General features: G+C 42.9%; 1 protein-coding gene across 1 annotated transcript; it reads left to right on the forward strand.

Moving 5' to 3' along the window:
• Positions 1–523: 523 nt before the first annotated feature.
• LOC145408085 (uncharacterized) lies at positions 524–20,278 on the forward strand. Its single transcript, XM_080278893.1, has 8 exons — positions 524–892; positions 8,369–8,488; positions 12,834–12,919; positions 12,969–13,009; positions 13,075–13,552; positions 13,712–13,928; positions 18,085–18,204; positions 20,072–20,278. The coding sequence occupies exons 1-8, from the start codon at positions 524–526 to the stop codon at positions 20,276–20,278; spliced, it is 1,638 nt and encodes a 545-aa protein (XP_080135019.1).
• The last annotated feature ends 791 nt before the right edge of the window (positions 20,279–21,069 follow it).

The following is a 21,069-nucleotide window of genomic DNA, read 5'->3' on the forward strand; positions in this document are numbered from 1 at the left end:
TTTTATTGTTTTCCTGATAATCTGAGCTTTCACCAAACATGGACCATCAGAGTGAAGTTAGTGTTTCACATACAGTGAGCCAATGTGTGGGTGTGGTTAGTTGCAGTGCCTTCCAGCATCACTTGCACGGTTTGGAGAATCATTTAGTGTCACCCACATCCAACACTTTACGGACACAAAATACCTCTTCTGCTGCACATATTGCTTCCAACTTGAGCTGTGTGAATTCTGAATATGCGTGTCTTACTATGCAGCCATATTCAGCGTGATAAATAATTCAACAAATTCACATATCTCTTCTACAGAAGTGCAGTACTTGTCCTGTGAGCTGTGAGGAACAGTTGTATTCACTGCCAACCGTCACACCAACCAGCCTCACCTCATTCAACTCCAGCCTCCTTCACATCCTCAGAATGAATGCGCCAGCTCAGGTTTGACTGTAAATTCAAATTTTGAAGCAAATTTGAGTCGCCTTGTTTCTGAAAAGACAAACAATCCTAAAGAATCACCAGGAGCAAAAATAATGAAAGAGAAAGTAAAAAACAGCGGGATTAAATCCACTATAGAGTTATCCAGGACTAAGCTGATTCGCAAAAAACGTAGAAATTGTGGTGAAGCATATATCAGTGTTGCTGGAAAGTTCATAGAGGCAAAGAAATATATTGACAGAAATTGCCAGTGTAAGAACAAGTGTATGTCTAAGCTTGGAACAGCTGTTGACAGAGAAGACATATTCAAGAACTTTTGGGGTCTTGGTGACTTCACGAAGCAGAACATATACATTGCAGAGAACGTTGTTATGGTACCCAGCATGGCTGTAAGGAAAAAAATACCCATTCCAGATGAAAAAAACTTGAAGGCAGTGACAAGACATTATTATGTGAGGTTACTGGTAAGTTATAAAACAAAAACCTTGTAAAATGTGCACTGTATGTGTTTTTTTTTTATACTGAAATTAGATTCTAAGATGGTTTCTTCTCTCTTGCCTCCAATTGATATCTCCTAAGCCAGCTAAAAAGTTTGGTTGTTAAATGTGGTTACTGTAATATACAGACTCAGGATGAAAGGGTTAAGGGTAGTTTAGGTCCACATGGGTCATTTAACCAATTAGCTCCCAGGGCTCCTGTATGAGGGATTGTGCTGGAAATGTATTAAGGGTACTCCCCTCCACCTATTGGTTCATAATCACGAAGCTTATAGGTCCCTACCCTGGGGATCCCTTCTTTATTAACCTTTGAAAATTTCCAGTTCTGTCCTATATTGAGGGCACTGGGCACAAAGGGGTTTAAGAAACTGATAGATTTGCCAGTGCTTAACCCTTTAGCTCCCAGAGCTCCTGTGTGAGGGATTTTGCTAGAACGGTACTAAGGGTACTTCCCACTGCCTATCGGCTAAGTCACGAAGCTCATAGGTCCCTACCCAGGGGTTTCCTTCTTTATTAACTTTTGAAAATTCCAGTTTTGTCCTATATTGAGGACACTGGGCACCAATGGTGGTTCATTCAGGCCATTTACTGGTAATCCAGCCCAATTAGATCAATTTGTTTTTCAGTTAGGTCAGTTCAAGACCATTCAGCCCAATTTGGGTTCATCTAGGAATTTCACATTTATATAGCACACCTGGTTATTTCATGGACATTCATTTCCAGTTTTTCTGAGACTTCACATCAAGTTATGTAGCCACTGGAGGAGGGTGCCTCCACATCCATCACCTCCCTCCAAATCTCCCAAAAGGAAGATTGTGGACTTCAGGAGAGGGCAATTTAATTTTGTATTCCACTGGGCAGTGAGACCTGGGCAGTGAAGGAGGAAGATATTCGCCAGCTCAGACGTACAGAAATGACAATGATTAGGTGGATGTGCAGTGCGTCCCTGCGTCCAGGGCCTGGAGGGGCTGGGTTTACAATGGAAGAGTTGAGAGGTAGGATGGGACTGGAGTGTATTGGTGTTGTGATGAGGAGAGGTAGATTGAGGTGGTTTGGACATGTGGAGAGGATGGGGGATGATAATTGGGTGAGGAAGGTGAGAAGTGTTAATATTGGGGGTGGGGTTATGAGGGGTAGACCGAGAAAGACATGGGACGAGGTCGTTAAGTGTGACCTTAGGGTTAAGGGACTGAACAGGGAGGCTGCAATGGATTGTGCAGCGTGGAGAGCCGCCATTAGGTGACCAAGGCCGACACATGCAAGCATGTTGCTTGCCCAGAAGCAAGAGTGAGAGTATAATTATGTTCCCGTTGCTCCGAGTGTGCACCTCCCTCTTTTTTCGTATGCATTACCGTTTGCCCTGTTATTTTCCTTGAGTCGAGTTGTCATGCCTGGAAAGTACTGCTCAAGGGATGAGAGGGTCCATATCATTGCATGGAGGCAGGATAATATCCCTATAACACGATTTGTGAACGTATTGGATACGCAAAGTTGACCGTCATGAAGATTCCTGCTGCAGCGCATGGCCTGCCATCTGATGTCATACCAGAGCACAAGCATGGTGGTGGAAAGAAGAGGATGACTTCCGGAGGTACAGATACGCTTATGAAGAGGGAAGTTATCAAGAATCCTCGACTGACAGCAGCAGAATTGAAGAGAATGCATCCCCAGCTGTTACAAGATGTCTCAATTAGTGGCTTCACCAAACCCTGTTTCAGAGGTCTGCCACCAGGTGGTCTAGCGTCGCCCAGCCTCGATTAAATATTTTTGCGGGGTTTTAAAGACCTGTGAAATTGTACCTAATGCTAATTTTATGATAATATTGCTATTTATAGGAATATTTTTTCCTGTTCAATCAAGGGGATATATATGTATACCTGTAAAGAAAGAAAAACCAAGCTTTCAGAGAATCTTAGCTTGGGGACTAAAATAGTGTGCTGTCTATTTACATATATTCGAATAAATTGTGTGCAGTTAGTGAAAGGAGATTACCTTCAGGACTTCTGATGTGTGTGTGTTATAGCTTGCTTTAAAGAAGTAAGCTGTTCCACTGAAAATAATGTACTGAACGATTGCTTAGTTGGTGAATCAGCCATATTAATCCAAACAAACGGCAGTGCGGTACGACACTATAACCATAACATAGTACAAGGAGTTGAAGTGTAAACTTACTAAACTGTGCAGTGGAGCCAGGGAAACATTTAAAAGAATTATTTGTGTTAGACTTTGGTTACTAAGATGACCAAGACGTCCAACAGGTCCGTATTGTTAGGATAAGTCATACGTCAGGCAGGGCAGCATATTGAAAGGTGCTGCTAAATGTGCGGCTACATATCTATTTTCTTTTGTGGATACTAACGAATGACAAATATTTTAATCACTGTTATCTTGCTTTATGGACGGTTCTAATAAAATTGCCAAGGTTTTGTCTCTATGTTATACTTACTGAGATGAATAAACTGACGAAAGCTGAGTTTACAAAATGACACATAATACTCTATATATAATCAAAGGGCTCCGATATTGTAACGTCTTTGTAGCGTATCATGCCATCTGGGTAATTTGATGAGTACAATATGTTTTGAGATGTTTTACTTTGTGTAAAAATTAAAAAGAAATTAAGCACTGGCTACTTTTTCAGTACCGGTACCTACCCTGCATTAGAGCTGGGCGACGGAAGCGAACCTAGTGGCAGATTTCTGAAACAGGATCTGGTGAAGTCTCTTAATTTGAACTGTCCAACGCCGCTTGGCGATGGAGCTGGGTTTGCCAAGCCTCACTGCAGCCAAGAAACCGCTTCTCACTGACCGCATGAAGAAGCAGCGCATTCAGTTTGCCAAGAAGTATGCACACTGGACATCTGATGAATGGAGAAAGTTATGTTTTCTGATGAAAGCACATTTCAAGTGTTCCAGATGCATTCTGCGAAGGTTCGTTGCCCTGCCTCCTGTAGTCGATATGACTGAGCTTACACGGTACCGACAAGCACCCATAATCAGTAATGGTATGGGGGTGTTTTTCAGGTGAAATGGGAAGGGGAGGCTTCTACTTTCTTCCCAAGAACTTGATGATGAATGGTGGCCAGTACATTCAAGTTCTGAAAGATCGTTTGTTAAACTTTTTTCGCTGTTCATGAGTGCGACTTTTTCATGCACGATTCAGCTCCATGTCACAAGTCAAGAAAGGTGACAAAGTGGCTTCAGGATAATCGGATTGGGGTCCTTGACTGGCCTGGCAACAGTCCGGATCTAAATCCGATAGAAAACTACTGGGCAAAGATGAAGAAAATCATGGCAGAGAAGAAGACACCCAATCTGGACAACCTCAAGACTGAACTGACAGATATTTGGTGCAAAGAAATGTCCTTAGATTACTTTAGAGATCTAAGTGATACCATGCCAAAATGCATCCAACTGGTCCAGAAAAACAAGGGACACATGATTTCATATTAATGAATGGCATTTCATGAACAAACATTGTGATATACTATGATTTCTGTGTTTTGTAATATTTTGTGGGGGGAGGTCCTAAGTTTGCAGTAGCTAGGGTTCACTAAACCCTGTTATTTGATTATATGGTTACCACCCAGCATTATAAATGGTTTCCTGAGTTACAGAAAATCACTAGCCTTGTCACTCAGTGTAGAGTCACATGAAGTGGAATGAGGGGTAATAGAAAGTGACAGGTTGGATGGGAGAAGTAGGAAGAGGGGAGGGCAAAGAAAAAGAATGATAAAAGTGAAGACTTAGGCAGCACTACATCAAGTGATTGGATGATGGTCACACTTCCTACCACACTGGAGTTGCATCCAGATGAATCGGGCATCACAACTACATTACTGTCCAGTTTTTCCCAGCAGTGTCAGTTTAGGTCCATTCAGATCAGTTCAGTTCCATTTACCTTAGGTCATTTCAGGTCAGTTCAGTTCCATGTAACTTGGGTTCATTCAGACAGCTTCAGGATTATCTGTATCCATTCAGGCAGGCTTAGCTTCCTTCTAGTAATTCAACTTTATTCCTGCTGTGTTCATATCCAGCATCCAAGTAGATCAGTTCAGACCAATTTCACTCAATTTAGGTCTCTTTAGGACCTTTACAGTCACTTCATGTATGATTTATCAGTTCACTTCAGTAGGCTTGACGGCTCAGCAACATGGACAGTAGTGTATCAAATGAACACGAGATCCTTAGTTCATAGCCTCATTAGAAGAACAGACCTACAGTATCTGTGTAACCATACAACACTATCTGCTGCCACAAATTGTGTATATATTTAAAAAAAAGGGGCTACATTGCAGTATATGGGCAGTAATAATATCCATTCATCATCATCCATCAAATATTACTGAAACATGTACAGAATTGTGGCCACCCAAGCCATCTGGAATCATGTCAAATGGTAGTATCTCACCAGAGTCATCCCTGCAAATCTATATATCTATAGCCCGATGCCCTAATCCCACAAAGGGTGGCCGCAAACAAAACGCCTTCAAGTTGCTCTGTCACCCACCATTTGACTACCCTTCCCCCAGCTCACCCCCCCCTCCCTTATATACCTCTCAACTCCATCCCTCCACCTCATCCTCGGTCTACTCCTCCCTCTCCTTCCCTCCACCTCACCCACATACACCCTCTTAGTCAGTCTTTCATCCTCCATTCTCTCCACATATCCAAACCACCTCAGTGTATCCATGCAAATACATTTCTTAAAAACTTCAGTTGTCTCAGAGAAACTAGCACAGTATAGTCTCACCATTGTGTAATCTGGTCAGTATCCTCAACATTAATAACAACGCTTGCACTGCAGGCAGTCTGCCCTTTGTGCGTTGCCACCTTTGAGGCCACTAGACATATATTGCATGTGTCTTGTCTTCAGTCCAGTGACATAGCTTATTCTGTTCTCTCCTGGCAGTTTTATTCATATTAAGGTATACTTTTTGAATGTGCAGGGTTAATTATAGCCTTCATTAACCCTTTCTAGCAAGATGTCTCCCTTCAGCAGAATAAAATTGTCTTTGGTGATCAAGATTTTAAAGAATGGCACCAGACTTAAAGGATTAATACAACACTCAGTCCTTTAACAAAACCTCTACATTTCTCTGAAGTTGGCAGAGTTCTTGAGCTCATTACATTCATGACTACAGATAAGGAGTCACAGCAGCAGCCTCACAGGCTCAAACAGAAGGGAGTTTCCAGTTCTTGGCTTCCATCTATTTAATCTAAGACATGTAGGGAATCTTTAGGTAGCATCATTGCTTCCCCATTTCCAGAATTAGGCCTCCCATAAATAGAGTTCATTCTTGATAGTTAATGAATTACAGGTATGCACAAAGTCAAGCCTCCTCTCTGTAATTTCTGTATGCAGTATGCCTGACTAGTTCAGAGTGGATAAAAGAAAACAATCTTGTTATAACTGTAAACGTAGATACTATTAGCAGCAGTATCTTATCACTATCTTACCCACTAGAAGTGGCACAATTATCATACAGTGTAGAATTCTATCTATCTATCTATTGCCAGACGCCTCAATCCCGTTTGGGGTGGCCACAAACAAATCGCCTCCAAGTCGCCCTGTCCCCCGCCATTTCACTCCCCTGCTCCCAACTCACACCCCCCTCTCTCATATACCTCTCCACCCCATCCCTCCATCTCATCCTCGGCCTCCCCCTCCCTCTTTCCCCCTCCACCTCACTCACATACACTCTCTTCGTCAGTCTTTCACCCTCCATCCTCTCCACATGGCCAAACCACCTCAGTATGTTCCTCATAACACTTCCTATCACATCCACATCAACACCACAACACTCCTTTATATCCTCATTCGTCAGCCTGTCTCTCCATGTGACTCCACAGGCTCCTCTTAAATAACTCATTTCCACTGCTCTCACTCTTGACATGTGTCCTTCCAACAACGTCCAAGCTTCACTTCCGTATGTTAGAGTTGGTATCACAATACTGTCATGTAGTAACTTTTTCACTTCCATGCTCACTTCCCTGTTTCTTATCACTGCTTTCAAAGAACCAGCAACCTTTCTTCCCTGCTGTACCCTTTCAAGCACTTCACCCTCCAAACCTCCATCCTTACTCATCACACTACCCAGGTACTTAAACGTACTCACATTTTCCAATTCATCACCATCCAACCTCGCTGTACATTCACTGACTTCACCTCTCTCAAAGACCATCACTTTACTCTTCCCTACATTCACCTTTAGATTCCGTTTCTTACACACTCTCCCAAACTCATCCACCAAGCCTTGCAGCTCCCCTTCGTCTTCACTCAACAACACAGTATCATCTGCAAACAACAGCACAGGGAGTTTCCAAACACTATCCTCTCTCATCAGGGCCACTCCAACATCCACTACCCTACCTTGTACCTCTTTTATTACCCCATCCATGTACAGATTGAACAACCATGGAGACATGACACATCCCTGTTTCAACCCAACCTTCAAAGAGAAAAATTCACTTAGTTCACCATCCACACGCACTGCAGCCTTCGCATCATCGTACATACTCTTCACAGCATTCAACAACTTCCCATCTACTCCATATATTCTTAACACTTTCCACAATCCTTGTCTATCCACCCTGTCATATGCTTTCTCCAAATCCGTGAAAGCCGCATACAACTTCTTTCCCTTCTCTAGAAACTTTTCCACTAAAGATCTGAGAATGAATATCTGATCTACACAACCTCTTCCCTTCCTAAAGCCTCCCTGCATAAAATCTATCTATCTATCTATCTATAGCCCGACACCCTAATCCCGGAAAGGGTGACCGCAGACAAAATGCCTCCAAGTCGCTCTGTCACCCACCATTTGACCACCCTCCCCCCAATTCACCCCCCCCCTCCCTCATATACCTCTCAACTCCATCCCTCCACCTCATCCTTGGTCTACCCCTCCCTCTCCCTCCCTCCACCTCACCTACATACACCCTCTTAGTCAGTCTTTCATTCTCCATTCTCTCCACATGTCCAAACCACCTTAGTGTATTTCTCCTAATCTTCTCAACCACATCCACATCCACCCCACAACGTTCCTTCACTTCTTCATTCGTCAACCTGTCCCTCCATGTCACTCCACATGCTTCTCTCAAGTAACTCATTTCCACTGCTCTCACTCTTGACTTGTTCCCCTCTTGCAAGGTCCACGCCTCACTTCCATGCGTCAAGGTAGGGATCACAGTACTATCATGCAGTGACTTCTTAACTTCCATACTCACCTCCCTATTTCTCATCACTGCTTTCAGTGAACCAACAACCTTCCTTCCCTGCTGTACCCTTTCACGCACTTCATCCCCCAAAGTTCCATCCTTACTCATCACACTACCCAAGTACTTGAATGCACTCACATTCTCCATGATAAAATCAGTGCCGAAATTACAAAATTCTTTGTTTTATTCCAGAAGATTGTATTTTCTGTTATGTTTATTTCAGAATTGCAGCAGTCCAGTTCGGGTGTGTAAAAGCATGTTTTTATCACTGCATGGTGTGTCCAATGGTCGGTTGGATCGTGTGCTTCAGGCAGTCAGCTGTAACTTCCCCGAAACTCTTCAGGTTTGTGTGAATGGGAGAGTTTTCCATTACTGACATTAGTGAATGATTTTTGTTAGAATTATGACAGTAACTATGTGATTTTAAAATAATGCATTTATGTGGATTTTAATCCTTTATTATTATTCCCATTGGCACAGCACTGTGTAGTGCCAAAAACAGCAAAATGTGAAAATGCTTCCCACCTCACTTCTTCATTGTAACTTTTGTACAAGCCCCTCCCCCCCCTTTTTTTTTTTTTTTTTTTTTTAAATAAAGGCCTCAACATGCATGCATGTGCTAGCCGTGGTCACCTAATTACAGCTTTCCCACTTCATAATCTTACTAATCTCTAGCAGCCTCTCTCTTCACTCCGTTAAACCTGAGGTCACATTATGACCAAGCCTTTTTCGGTCAGCCATGCATAACTCAGCTGTCATCATTCTAACCTCGGTGGCAGGGTGGCTCAGTGGTAGAGCATCAGACTTGGGGCCGGGGGGGTTGTGAGTTCGAGCCATGCCTGGTAGCTGCCATGCCAGGAGGAGTAGTGCCCTCCTGTCACCTAGCAGGGCTAAATGAGCTAATAAGGTCTAGCATGGGGGAACATTTCCCTTTCCCATCATTCAAACCTCTCATCCTTTGCACTCAGCTGGCTTTCTTTGTCTTCCCCACATGCCCAGACTATTTCAGTTTACCCCTTTTCATGACAATACTACTGCTTTCAGGTCCCATTATTCCTCTCAACTCTTCATTTGCCATCCTAATCCCTCCTAACGTGTCATTCAAGGACACACTACACTTCCAACTACTTATTCTTATCTCTGTATATTTAAGCCTATGATATTCTCCTCCATTACTGCCCAGGTCTCACTATCATTCAGCATTACACATGCTACATAGAAGGACCCCTTAGTATGAAGGGAGAGACCTCTCAATGTCAGGAGGAGCAGCAGCACCCTAAACTTCTTCCAACCAATCCATTCCCTTGCTATGGAGCTAGCCCCAACCCCATCTCCAGTACATATACTTCTCCCAGCTGACAAAACTTCACACACACCCAAGAGACTCTCCAGCAAGATTAACCCTTTCCTGCCCCTCTGCCTTTGTATGCTTTCCTTTATGTTCCATACACACAAAATCAGCATTATTTTGCAGCCTACCTCTAATACCATTTCATCTCTTTTGCACACACTTATCAGAACACTGGAATGACACACCCTTGTGACAAACTTTGCATGATAGTACCATCATCCGTCCAAATTCTAGGTATGAATTATGTTGTCTGGTTTGCACATTTCATCATGAACAAGCAGTTCTACACAAATTTCGGGGTGTTTTGGGGGTAAAGTCATGAAAATATATCATGAAGATTAATGAAAATGCAGGACTAAATTTTTCGTGATTACTGTCTTTGAGTATTGGATGTGCTGTCCTCGTAATTCACTGAGACATGTAGCTGTGTTAGTTAATCGGTATATGATGAAGCAGAATAAGTTCATTTAGTGCACATTTTGTAACAAACAATAAAGGTAACAAATAATTTGATAAGATCATCACTGTATCAACTATTGATGGTGTTAAGTATCATATTCTTGTGTTTGCTGGCAGTGTGATTTTACTGTTGGAGCTGATGATAAGGAAGTGAGAGTTTAACAATTTTGGATATATTTTGTGTTAAATTTTATTTGGATAATTTTTAGGCTTAGTGAAAAGGGGTTGCTAGTGGGTGGTCCGAAAGCAAAATATTGATGCAGTGAGGTGGTGTTTGGTGACTTTGGAGTGCCAGAAGTGAATTAAAATGAGAATCCACTGGTGGAAATTTTTGTTGGAAGGGCCATCTTTTGTGCACCCTTTTTTTAATCCGTTCAGTGTGATGGTTTATTTTTTATTATTTTTCGCTATCTCCAGAGTGTTTTCTTCAGCTCTAGGAGAAATTTCAAACTGGGGAGGTGATATATATCTGTAATTAGCCTTTTGTTTTCTTTTGTGTCATCATGTGTTCTGTCTTGAAGCAGTTTTCTGATGTTGGCTGTGCATATATTAAATATATGAGACTATTTGTCTGTCTATTGCCAGATGCCTTAATCCCTTATATGCGGTGGCCATAAACAAATCGCCTCCACGTCACCCTGTCCCCCGCCATTTCACTGCCTTGCTCCCATTTCACACACCCCTCTCTCATATACTTCTCCACTCCATCTCTCCATCTCATCCTCGGCCTCCCCCTCCCTCTTTCCCCCTCCACCTCACTCACATACACTCTCCTCATCAGTCTCTCACTCTCCATCCTCTCCACGTGGCCAAACCACCTGTGTGTTTCTCCTAACACTTCCTATCACATCCACATCCACACCACAATGCTCCTTCACATCTTCATTTGTCAGTCTGTCTCTCCATGTGACTCCACAGGCTCCTCTCAAAGAACTCATTTCCACTGCTGTCACTCTTGTGTCCCTCCAACAAGGTCCAAGCTTCACTTCCATATGTTAGAGTTGGTATCACAGTACTGTCATGTAATAACTTTTTCACCTCCATGCACACTTCCCTGTTTCTTATCACTACTTTCAAGGAACCAGCAACCTTTCTTCCTTGTTGTACCCTTTCAAGCACTTCACCCTCCAAACTTCCATCCCTACTCATTACACTACCCAAGTACTTAAACATACTCATCTTTTCCATTTCCTCCTCATCCAACCTCACTGTACATTCACAGACTCCACCTCTCTCGAAGACCATAACTTTACTTTTCCCTACATTCACCTTTAGATTACATTTCTTACACACTGTCCCAGACTCATCCACCAATCCTTGCAGCTCCCCTTCGTTTTCATTTAACAACACAGTATCATCTGGATTTGGAGAAAGCATATGACAGGGTGGATAGACAAGGATTGTGGAAAGTGTTAAGAATATATGGAGTAGATGGGAAGTTGTTGAATGCTGTGAAGAGTATGTACGATGGTGCGAAGGCTGCGGTGCGTGTGGATGGTGAACTAAGTGAATTTTTCTCTTTGAAAGTTGGTTTGAAACAGGGATGTGTCATGTCTCCATGGTTGTTCAATCTGTACATGGATGGGGTAATAAAAGAGATACAAGGTAGGGTAGTGGATGTTGGAGTGGCCCTGGTGAGAGAGGATAGTGTTTGGAAACTCCCTGTACTGTTGTTTGCAGATGATACTGTGTTGTTGAGTGAAGACGAAGGGGAGCTGCAAGGCTTGGTGGATGAGTTTGAGAGAGTGTGTAAGAAACGGAATCTAAAGGTGAATGTAGGGAAGAGTAAAGTGATGGTCTTTGAGAGAGGTGAAGTAAGTGAATGTACAGTGAGGTTGGATGGTGAGGAATTGGAAAATGTGAGTACGTTTAAGTACTTGGGTAGTGTGATGAGTAAGGATGGAGGTTTGGAGGGTGAAGTGCTTGAAAGGGTACAGCAGAGAAGAAAGGTTGCTGGTTCTTTGAAAGCAGTGATAAGAAACAGGGAAGTGAGCATGGAAGTGAAAAAGTTACTACATGACAGCATTGTGATACCAACTCTAACGTACGGAAGTGAAGCTTGGACATTGTTGGAAGGACACAAGTCAAGAGTGAGAGCAGTGGAAATGAGTTATTTAAAAGGAGCTTGTGGAGTCACGTGGAGAGACAGGCTGATGAATGAGGATATAAAGGAGCGTTGTGGTGTGGATGTGAATGTGATAGGAAGCGTTATGAGGAACACACTGAGGTGGTTTGGCCATGTGGAGAGGCTGGAGGGTGAGAGACTGACGAAGAGAGTGTATGTGAGTGAGGTGGAGGGGGGAAGAGGGAGGGGGAGGCCGAGGATGAGATGGAGGGACGGGGTGGAGAGGTATATGAGAGAGGGGGGTGTGAGTTGGGAGCAGGGCAGTGAAATGGCGGGGGACAGGGCGACTTGGAGGCGATTTGTTTGTGGCCACCCCAAACGGGATTGAGGCGTCTGGCAATAGATAGACAGATAGATAGATAGATAGTATCATCTGCAAACAACAGTACAGGGAGTTTCCAAACACTGCCCTCTCTCATTAGGGCCACTCCAGCATCCACTGCCCTACCTTGTATCTTTTTTATAACCCCATCCTCATACAGATTGAACAACAGTGGAGACATGACACATCCCTGTTTCAGCCCAACCTTCAAATATATGAGACTAAGAACATATAAATGCTGTAACAGTTATCTGAGACTGCTTTAAATTCTTGCGACCATTAACTTTTCTAGTAATTTTTAGTACAGTTGCAACTCATTTGTTTGCTGGAAGGAGGCAGAACTGATATGAATTAATGCATGTACAAAGTATCTGTCTCACTATCCATACCCATTCCTTGGCTCCATTAAAAATGTTACTGTATTTTCTTAGGATCGCCGAGGACATCATCCACCAAGCAATAAGACTGCCATTGAGGATGCTGACTTTGCTCTTCAGCACATCTTATCATTGAAGAAGTTGGAGGAAGCATCTTATACCTTAAATGATACTAACATTCATCCTCAGCCAACACTTTACAAAACCCCACATCATCAGACACACCGACAGTTGTCTGCATCTCTATACCATCAGCACTCCATATCCATCCCATTCCTAGCCACAGACCAGCAAGAACAGCAACAGCCGTTAAATTATTCCAAAACTTGTGGCAATGAGTTACCTGTAAAGAAGAAGTATGAACTGTACAAAGAAGCGTGTGAGCGGGAAAAGAGAACACCCATCAGTCTGTGGGTTTATCGTCAAATTGAAAAGACTAAATCACGTTTCAAATATTGCTCCAGGAGAAACCCCTTGTGTTCATCAAAACAAAGTCTTGTGAAAATGAGTATCAATACTGAGACTCTGTTTAATTACTGTACAGATAAACCAGAAGATGGGTTAAGTCATGGAGACATGGAGAGAAAAGAAACTTCTGCAGTAATCCCAGAAACTGATATACAAACAGACTTAATGAATAATAAGAAAGTTGGATTAGTAAAAATGTCTCGAAAGGAGAGGAAAGCAAAACGAAATAGTGGACAAGAATATATTACTGCATCAGGGAAAGTAAAAAGAAAGAAAGCTTATGTAGATCAAGCCTGTGGATGCAGGTATGGTGATAATTTTTGAAAATTTGATACAGTATATACTATTGATGCCACATAAAAAACTAGATCTTGTGAATTTAAAGCAAAAAATAGCCTAAATTACTAGTATGTATTTGCCCCCCCCCTCCCATATTTTTAACTTTAAAAATGCACTTTTTCTAGGTACCATTGCATACCTAAGCTCGGTAATGAGAAGGGCAGGAGACAGTTATTTGAGAGATTCTGGGCACTAGCAGACTTCTCCCAGCAGAATGCATATATAGCTGAGAACGTGTTACTGCTGCCAATTGTGGCAGGGCAGATGAGAGTGGTGAAGGACCAGAGTAACATTTTCAAGTTGGCTAAGACACATACCAGGATATACCAGGTGCAGATGGAGGTATGTAGAGTTTTACTAAATCAACATATTCTTAGCCACTACATAAATAATACAGGTTCCTTTCTGGGTGTGCTGTTCTTTGCATTTTTTTTTTTTTTTTTTATCAGCTGTGTTTTGATGTCCTTTCCTTATTTCTTGAAAACACTGGGTGTTGCTGTTGTTCACCGTTGACTGGTAATGGAGCCATGTTGGTCTTTTCCTCTGTGCCAGCTTTAGCTTTTCTCTTCACAGTCAGATGTAGTGACAGTTTTTTAAAAACTTCTAGCCACTTTTGATTCGTATGAGTGCGGTAGTTTCTGTACCTTTCCCCACTGTCATCATATCCCCCAAGAATTAAAACTTGTCAACACACATAAGACACACATTTACCAGCACTCTAGTAACCTACAATTTACCACACATATTCAAGACTAGCATTATGATACTGCAGTGAATGTTTGGATCAGGTTTTATGACGTAAGCTTTTCTTGTTGCATGTACTGCGTTTCCTCTGATCTTTATATCAAGTTAATCACTGGCAAGTTAAGCAAGCAGTAGAAGAGTTGATGACATGTGGGCTATAGTTACTGAACACCAGAGCCGTGTCTTGAAGACCCATTCAGCTGCATTTGCATTTTATTAGCTATCCCAGTTATGTATTATTTAGTAGAACTGCTTTTTTTCTTCCAGTGAGGTACTCATTTTTTTTTAAATGTAAAATGTATGTGTGGAGTGACGCGTATGGATCGAGTGCGAAATGATGAAGTGCGAAGGAGAACTGGAGTTGTTCGGGAGATGGCTGGTAGAGTTGAGCAGAGGGTGTTGCAATGGTTTGGGCATATGGAGAGAATGGATAATGAGCGATTGGTGAAAAAGATAACTAGATCTGATGTGAGAGGTGTAAGACTGAGAGGAAGACCACGAATAGGATGGATGGACAGTGTGAAGAGAGCGCTGGATGCGAGAGGGATGTCTGTTGATCAAGGAAGAGTGGCTGTGCGTGACAGAAATAAATGGAGAGAAATTGTGAATGAATAAGTGATGACGCAGCCCTGAGGGGATATTCTCCCGCATTTGGTCTGATCAGCTAGTCAGGTCAGGTGCGGGTAAGGGGATGGGTCTGTTATGATGTGGCAGGGGTAAACCAGTTCTGCTGTCGGGCCCTGCTGTGGATGTCACTGCTTGCATTGCGCAGTTGACCCTTGTGCGGTGTGATGCGGTGAGGATCTGTCCGTTCTCCCCTTTGGGGCTAAGATGCGAATGAATGTGTTTGAATGGATGAGTAAATGGAGAGTGAGTCGTCCTGTCTCGGCTACCTCCCTTTCCTTGGGGGAAGCAGCCTAGGTATATAAATAGATAGATAGAAAAATTTCTTTATTAACTGGTTATGTTCACTGTGACCCTGAAATATTGCCATCTTTTTTCCAGTGGACATTTGTGCTGGGAGGGGGTTGGTGATAGCCAATACCCTCTTCAGGCATAAAATGATCCACAGGTATACATGGCAAGTGATGAGAAGGGTGGGTGGTGAACTGAATGAAAGGAAGGCAATGATTGATTATGTGTGTGTGGATGAAAGGATGCGAAGATGTGTAAAGGATGCAAGAGTGTATAGAGGTTGGGGGAGTGGACTTTCTGACCACTACTTGGTGGTGGCCAGAATTAGGATGCTAGTAAGATGGAGGAATAGAAGAAGGGAAAGACGAGAGGAAGGAGTAGTTGCAAGGAGAGTGGAAAGGTTACAAGAGGATGAGAAAAAGGCAGAGTATAAGATGGAAATGGAGGAACGATTGGGCAAGTATGAATTGGAGCAGATGGGAGACGTGGAAGGTATGTGTAAGATATTTACAGAAGAAATATGTGCAGCATGTGATGTGGTGTGTGGAAGGAAGAGAAGATGGAGGGGGGTGCAAGGAACAGCGTGGTGGACTGAAGAGTGAAACAGGCTGTGGCACAAAAGAAGAAAGCATACAATGAATGGATGAGAAATAGGGGCGTGGAAGAAGTTGAGAGGCGGAAGAGAGAGTTATATGTGGAAAGGAAGAGAGAGGTGAAAAGATTGGTAAGAGAGAGTAAGAAGAGAGTGGATGAGGAATTTGGAAGGAATTTGAGTGTAAAGTGGAGGGACTGTAAGAAAATGTTCTGGAGAGAAGTGAAAAGAGTAAGACAGGGTGGAAGTGAAGTTAGCAGGGGAGTGAAAGATAAAAATGGTAGATTACTAGTGGAGAAGGGAGAAAAAGTGAGCAGATGGAGAGAACACTTTAAGGAATTGTTGAACGTAGAGGATGGAAGTAATGCGAGTATAAGTGACTGGGAAATGGCTGGGAGAAGGAGGGAGGTGAGAAGACAGGAAGAAATCAGTAGGATAGAAGTTGTGGAAGCAATGAAGAAAGTTAAATCGGGGAAAGCCCCAGGAATTGATGGAGTGTGTGGTGAAATGCTGAAGCATTGGGGAGAGATAGTAGTAGAATGGATGTGGAAGATGTGCAGATTGGCCTGGGAGGAAGGTAGAGTCCCGGAGGATTGGAAGTCAGGTATAATTATTTCCTTGTACAAAGGAAAAGGGGAAAAAGAAGTGTGTGGTAATCATAGGGGCATTTGTCTTCTTAGTATAATGGGAAAAGTGTATGGTAGGATACTTATAGACAGAGTTAGAGAAAGAACAGAGAAATTAGTTGGAGAAGAACAGGGAGGCTTTAGGAAGGGAAGAGGTTGTGTAGATCAGATATTCATTCTTAGATCTTTAGTGGAAAAGTTTCTAGAGAAGGGAAAGAAGTTGTATGCGGCTTTCATGGATTTGGAGAAAGCATATGACAGGGTGGATAGACAAGGATTGTGGAAAGTGTTAAGAATATATGGAGTAGATGGGAAGTTGTTGAATGCTGTGAAGAGTATGTACGATGGTGCGAAGGCTGCAGTGCGTGTGGATGGTGAACTAAGTGAATTTTTCTCTTTGAAAGTTGGTTTGAAACAGGGATGTGTCATGTCTCCATGGTTGTTCAATCTGTACATGGATGGGGTAATAAAAGAGGTACAAGGTAGGGTAGTGGATGTTGGAGTGGCCCTGGTGAGAGAGGATAGTGTTTGGAAACTCCCTGTACTGTTGTTTGCAGATGATACTGTGTTGTTGAGTGAAGACGAAGGGGAGCTGCAAGGCTTGGTGGATGAGTTTGAGAGTGTGTGTAAGAAACGGAACCTAAAGGTGAATGTAGGGAAGAGTAAAGTGATGGTCTTTGAGAGAGGTGAAGTTAGTGAATGTACAGCGAGGTTGGATGGTGAGGAATTGGAAAATGTGAGTACGTTTAAGTATTTGGGTAGTGTGATGAGTAAGGATGGAGGTTTGGAGGGTGAAGTGCTTGAAAGGGTACAGCAGGGAAGAAAGGTTGCTGGTTCCTTGAAAGCAGTGATAAGAAACAGGGAAGTGAGCATGGAAGTGAAAAAGTTACTACATGACAGTATTGTGATACCAACTCTAACGTACGGAAGTGAAGCTTGGACGTTGTTGGAAGGACACAAGTCAAGAGTGAGAGCAGTGGAAATGAGTTATTTAAGAGGAGCCTGTGGAGTCACGTGGAGAGACAGGCTGACGAATGAGGATATAAAGGAACGTTGTGGTGTGGATGTGGATGTGATAGGAAGCGTTATAAGGAATACACTGAGGTGGTTTGGCCATGTGGAGAGGATGGAGGGTGAAAGACTGATGAAGAGAGTGTATATGAGTGAGGTGGAGGGGGAGGCCGAGGATGAGATGGAGGGATGGGGTGGAGAGGTATATGAGAGAGGGGGGTGTGAGTTGGGAGCAGGGCAGTGTAATGGCGGGGGACAGGGCGACTTGGAGGCAATCTGTTTGTGGCCACCCCAAACGGGATTGAGGCGTCTGGCAATAGATAGATAGATTTTTCCAGTGATGAAGGTATACTAGATATCTGACCCATTGCTAATTTTACAGTAGCTCCTCCTCATGGTGCTGGAAATGGATGCATTCACATGTAACGCCAACATAACCAGGTGGCTCCATTACCCTGTAATGCAAACATCCCTCATCTCCCTCATTATCCTTTGAAAGGAGAATAGTGACTGCATGAAAAGGGTGGCTACAGCCTGCAGTCCACTGGTTTCATATTCAGATGAGCATGATGCCACAACAGCAACAATAATGATTATAAAATTTTTACAGCCTGGTGAGGAGCCAGTAAGGGTGTGCAAAGTTGCTTTCCTACAACTGCATGGTGTGTCAAATGGCCGGTTAGATCGTGTACTGCAAGCCACAGCAGCAGGGTCCCCATCTGCATTCAAGGTATGAAATTAAAAAGTCACAGAAGGTCAACTTAACCCGCCCCATCCCGACCACTTTTCCACCACTGACTGCCCCCAATCCCGACCATTTTTGGAAAAAAATTTTTTTGGCTCAAACCTCCGCTTTTGGTGGGAAACATCGAAAATTCATAGAGAAATCGCTCACCTGAGATTTAAAATACTTGATACAGGTAGGAGTACCTCCTTACCTTACTGTGTTTTCTGACAGGCTGGCACCAAAGAAAACGAGTTCTGTGGGAAGATAACTATTTCACACCACTCATAAACAGTATTTATTTATTTACTTGGTACGAATTTATATGTAGTACGAGATTATATTGGTTTTCAAGCAGTAATATAGGCATTATAAGCATTGTTTCACTCACTAACTCATCACCATTCCTGACCTTTTTTTTGCCACTTTACCTGATCATCATTTCTGACTCTAATTCTATATAAAGTTTGTCCTCCACATTGTCATTGATTGGGGAATCACTCTGGCCCTGAATTTCGTACTGTGGCATGACATGGCTTTACTGGCCAGGTCACTGATAACAGGTGAATTGCTGAGACAGTGGGATGCAGGGGAGGAGAGGAGGTCATGCTGGGTAAGGCATTGTCCCTGCCTGGCATCTTGTAGAGGAAGGTGTCACGTGTATATGTACCAAAAATCACTCGCGAAAATTGAAAATTGTGCAAATTAGGGACCTTGCAGTTAATTCGCGTTTATGTACATCGACGGGATTGGCAGTGACAGAATGTGTGGACGTTAAAGAATGTCGACGGGACGCCGCGGGTTAAAAGAAGAAATTATTATTTAAAGAGGGGTTAAGGAAACATGAGACTAGATACAATCTAAATTCATTTGCAACACCCACTTAATGCACGGAAATAAGTCCTCTAAAGAGTGTGTGTGGAGTTACCTAGAGATAATAGTAGGCTAATAAAGAAGTGTGTAACTAGATCAGTGTGTAGGTAAATATGTTAAGTGTGATTAAAAGGAGATACAGTGTTGCATGTTGTGTATTTCAGACTTCAAGAACACTTGAACAGAGCAAAGCACAGTGTACTCACTGTGTATAGCAATGAAGCTGATGAAAAATGAGAATAATACTGGAAATGAGATGAAACTCTGGAGTGGAGGTGGAGGTGTACTTTGGGAAGGAGTAGCAATGATGGGCAGCAGAAGCTTGGAAGGACATTTAGTTGCATTAACCCTGAATGAACAGTGGGTTGGTGGTCGAGGAATCAATGGATAGAATGACTAGAATGCAGATAACCTCTTATCTCTGCCTGTGTCTGCCATTCGGAGGAATGTTAAATGCTTTCCCCCCACACCCAACTCTGGGCATAGGCATTAGCCTGTTTCCTGAGGCCCAGCAGTCCTGCATGTCATACACCTCCACGTCACCACTTTGGTGCTAACACCCACTGTCCATATTGAATACATGTTAGAGCTGTCTTATACAGGATTGATGTATTGGTATTAATGGAAGTGTTTTTTTGACATGTTGGCTGGTCTCATGGCAAATAGGCAAAATCTACTTTAATGTAAGTTCAGATCCTTTAAATTGTTCCCTGCCTCAGCTGGGATTCAAAGCCGAGTCTCTTGGAACAGCAGAGCACCTGTCTACCGATTTGGCCACTGCCTTCCTGCATCTGCATAAGACCACGCTGGAAATCTAGATAATCTAGGTGTAGACAGTATTTTCAAGTTTTCACTCAAGGTTTCCAACCATTGTGATCCAATGTCACGTACATGTATGTCATCTTCTAGGCTTCTGAAATTCCCAGTTGGCATAACTCACAATCACATCTTTGCTTGTGTATTTCCTTTTGATTCACCTGCTCATCATATCATTTGGCAGGATCTACGAGGGCAGCACCCCCCCAAGAACAAAACTTCAGAAGAGGACCTGAAGCATGCTGTCCACCACCTTGCCTCACTTCAGAAAGGCTTAACAGTTGAGAAAATGTATCATCTCTACTGCAAATTCTGCCACTCACAGGGAAGGTTCCCTGTTGGCAGTTATGTTTACAGAAAAATGCTGAAGCAGAGGTTGAATACTCTGTAAGAGTAGCATTTTAGTAATGGATACCTCACTATCCTACTCTCATAATTGTACCATCATCCTCTAAGCCAGAGCTGTTCCTGTTGTTTGTATCATGTGTTGTGCTGAATCACTGCTATCTCTTGGGAACTGCCCCACAGTGGCCCACAGGCAGAGAGGATTAAAGGCAGTGATGTAGGAAGAAAGTAAAGTAAAATAAGAAAGCATGAAAGCTCTTGATATAAGAAGTGTTGAGTTGTCATATGGCTTCTTCGCAACACATAGCCTCAGAGTCCCTGGGGGGGGGGGACCATAAATGCCCCCACCTTCCTCCCCTCTCCCGGTGATGACTCAAGCTGCCTGGCACCACTGTCTGACTTACTTCTTCTTCATTTCTGCAACATTCGCAGTCTTTCCTCTAACTTTCGCTCTGTTGCGCACCACCTCTTCTCTTCTAAACCTCACCTTCTTTTCGTAACTGAGACTCAGCTGTCTGAGGCAACTGACAGCAAACCCTTTTCTGTATCCTCCTACTTTCTCTATACTCATTTAAAACCCAAAGGTGGCTGTTGTGTATATATATGCAACGACTTATCTTGCTCTCGTGTTCCTGAACTCAATTCTTCTGAATTCTCTACACTCTGGCTTCGGCTTTCCTGTCATTCTCTGACTAAATATATCTACACTGTTTACTTATCCCCTAATTAGAGTCATCACGAATTCTAGTTCATGTTCTTGCCCGCCAGGTGTCCATAGTGTAGCTTCGGACAGAAAATTAAATATGTGAACAACTCGGCATATCCATATACATGTAT

This window comes from Coenobita brevimanus, chromosome 75 (assembly GCF_032717465.1).
Source record: "Coenobita brevimanus isolate Jiangsu-jjx chromosome 75, ASM3271746v2, whole genome shotgun sequence".
NCBI classification, from domain to species: Eukaryota; Metazoa; Arthropoda; class Malacostraca; order Decapoda; family Coenobitidae; genus Coenobita; species Coenobita brevimanus.

Bases quoted from the DNA above. Each gene is read 5' to 3' on its own strand.
- LOC145408085 (XM_080278893.1), top strand. From the start codon at position 524: ATGAAAGAGAAAGTAAAAAACAGCGGGATTAAATCCACTATAGAGTTA. The intron at 893-8,368 runs GTAAGTTATAAA...TGTTTATTTCAG, and splicing joins ATTATTATGTGAGGTTACTG to AATTGCAGCAGTCCAGTTCG. The intron at 13,929-18,084 runs GTATGTAGAGTT...AAATTTTTACAG, and splicing joins TATACCAGGTGCAGATGGAG to CCTGGTGAGGAGCCAGTAAG.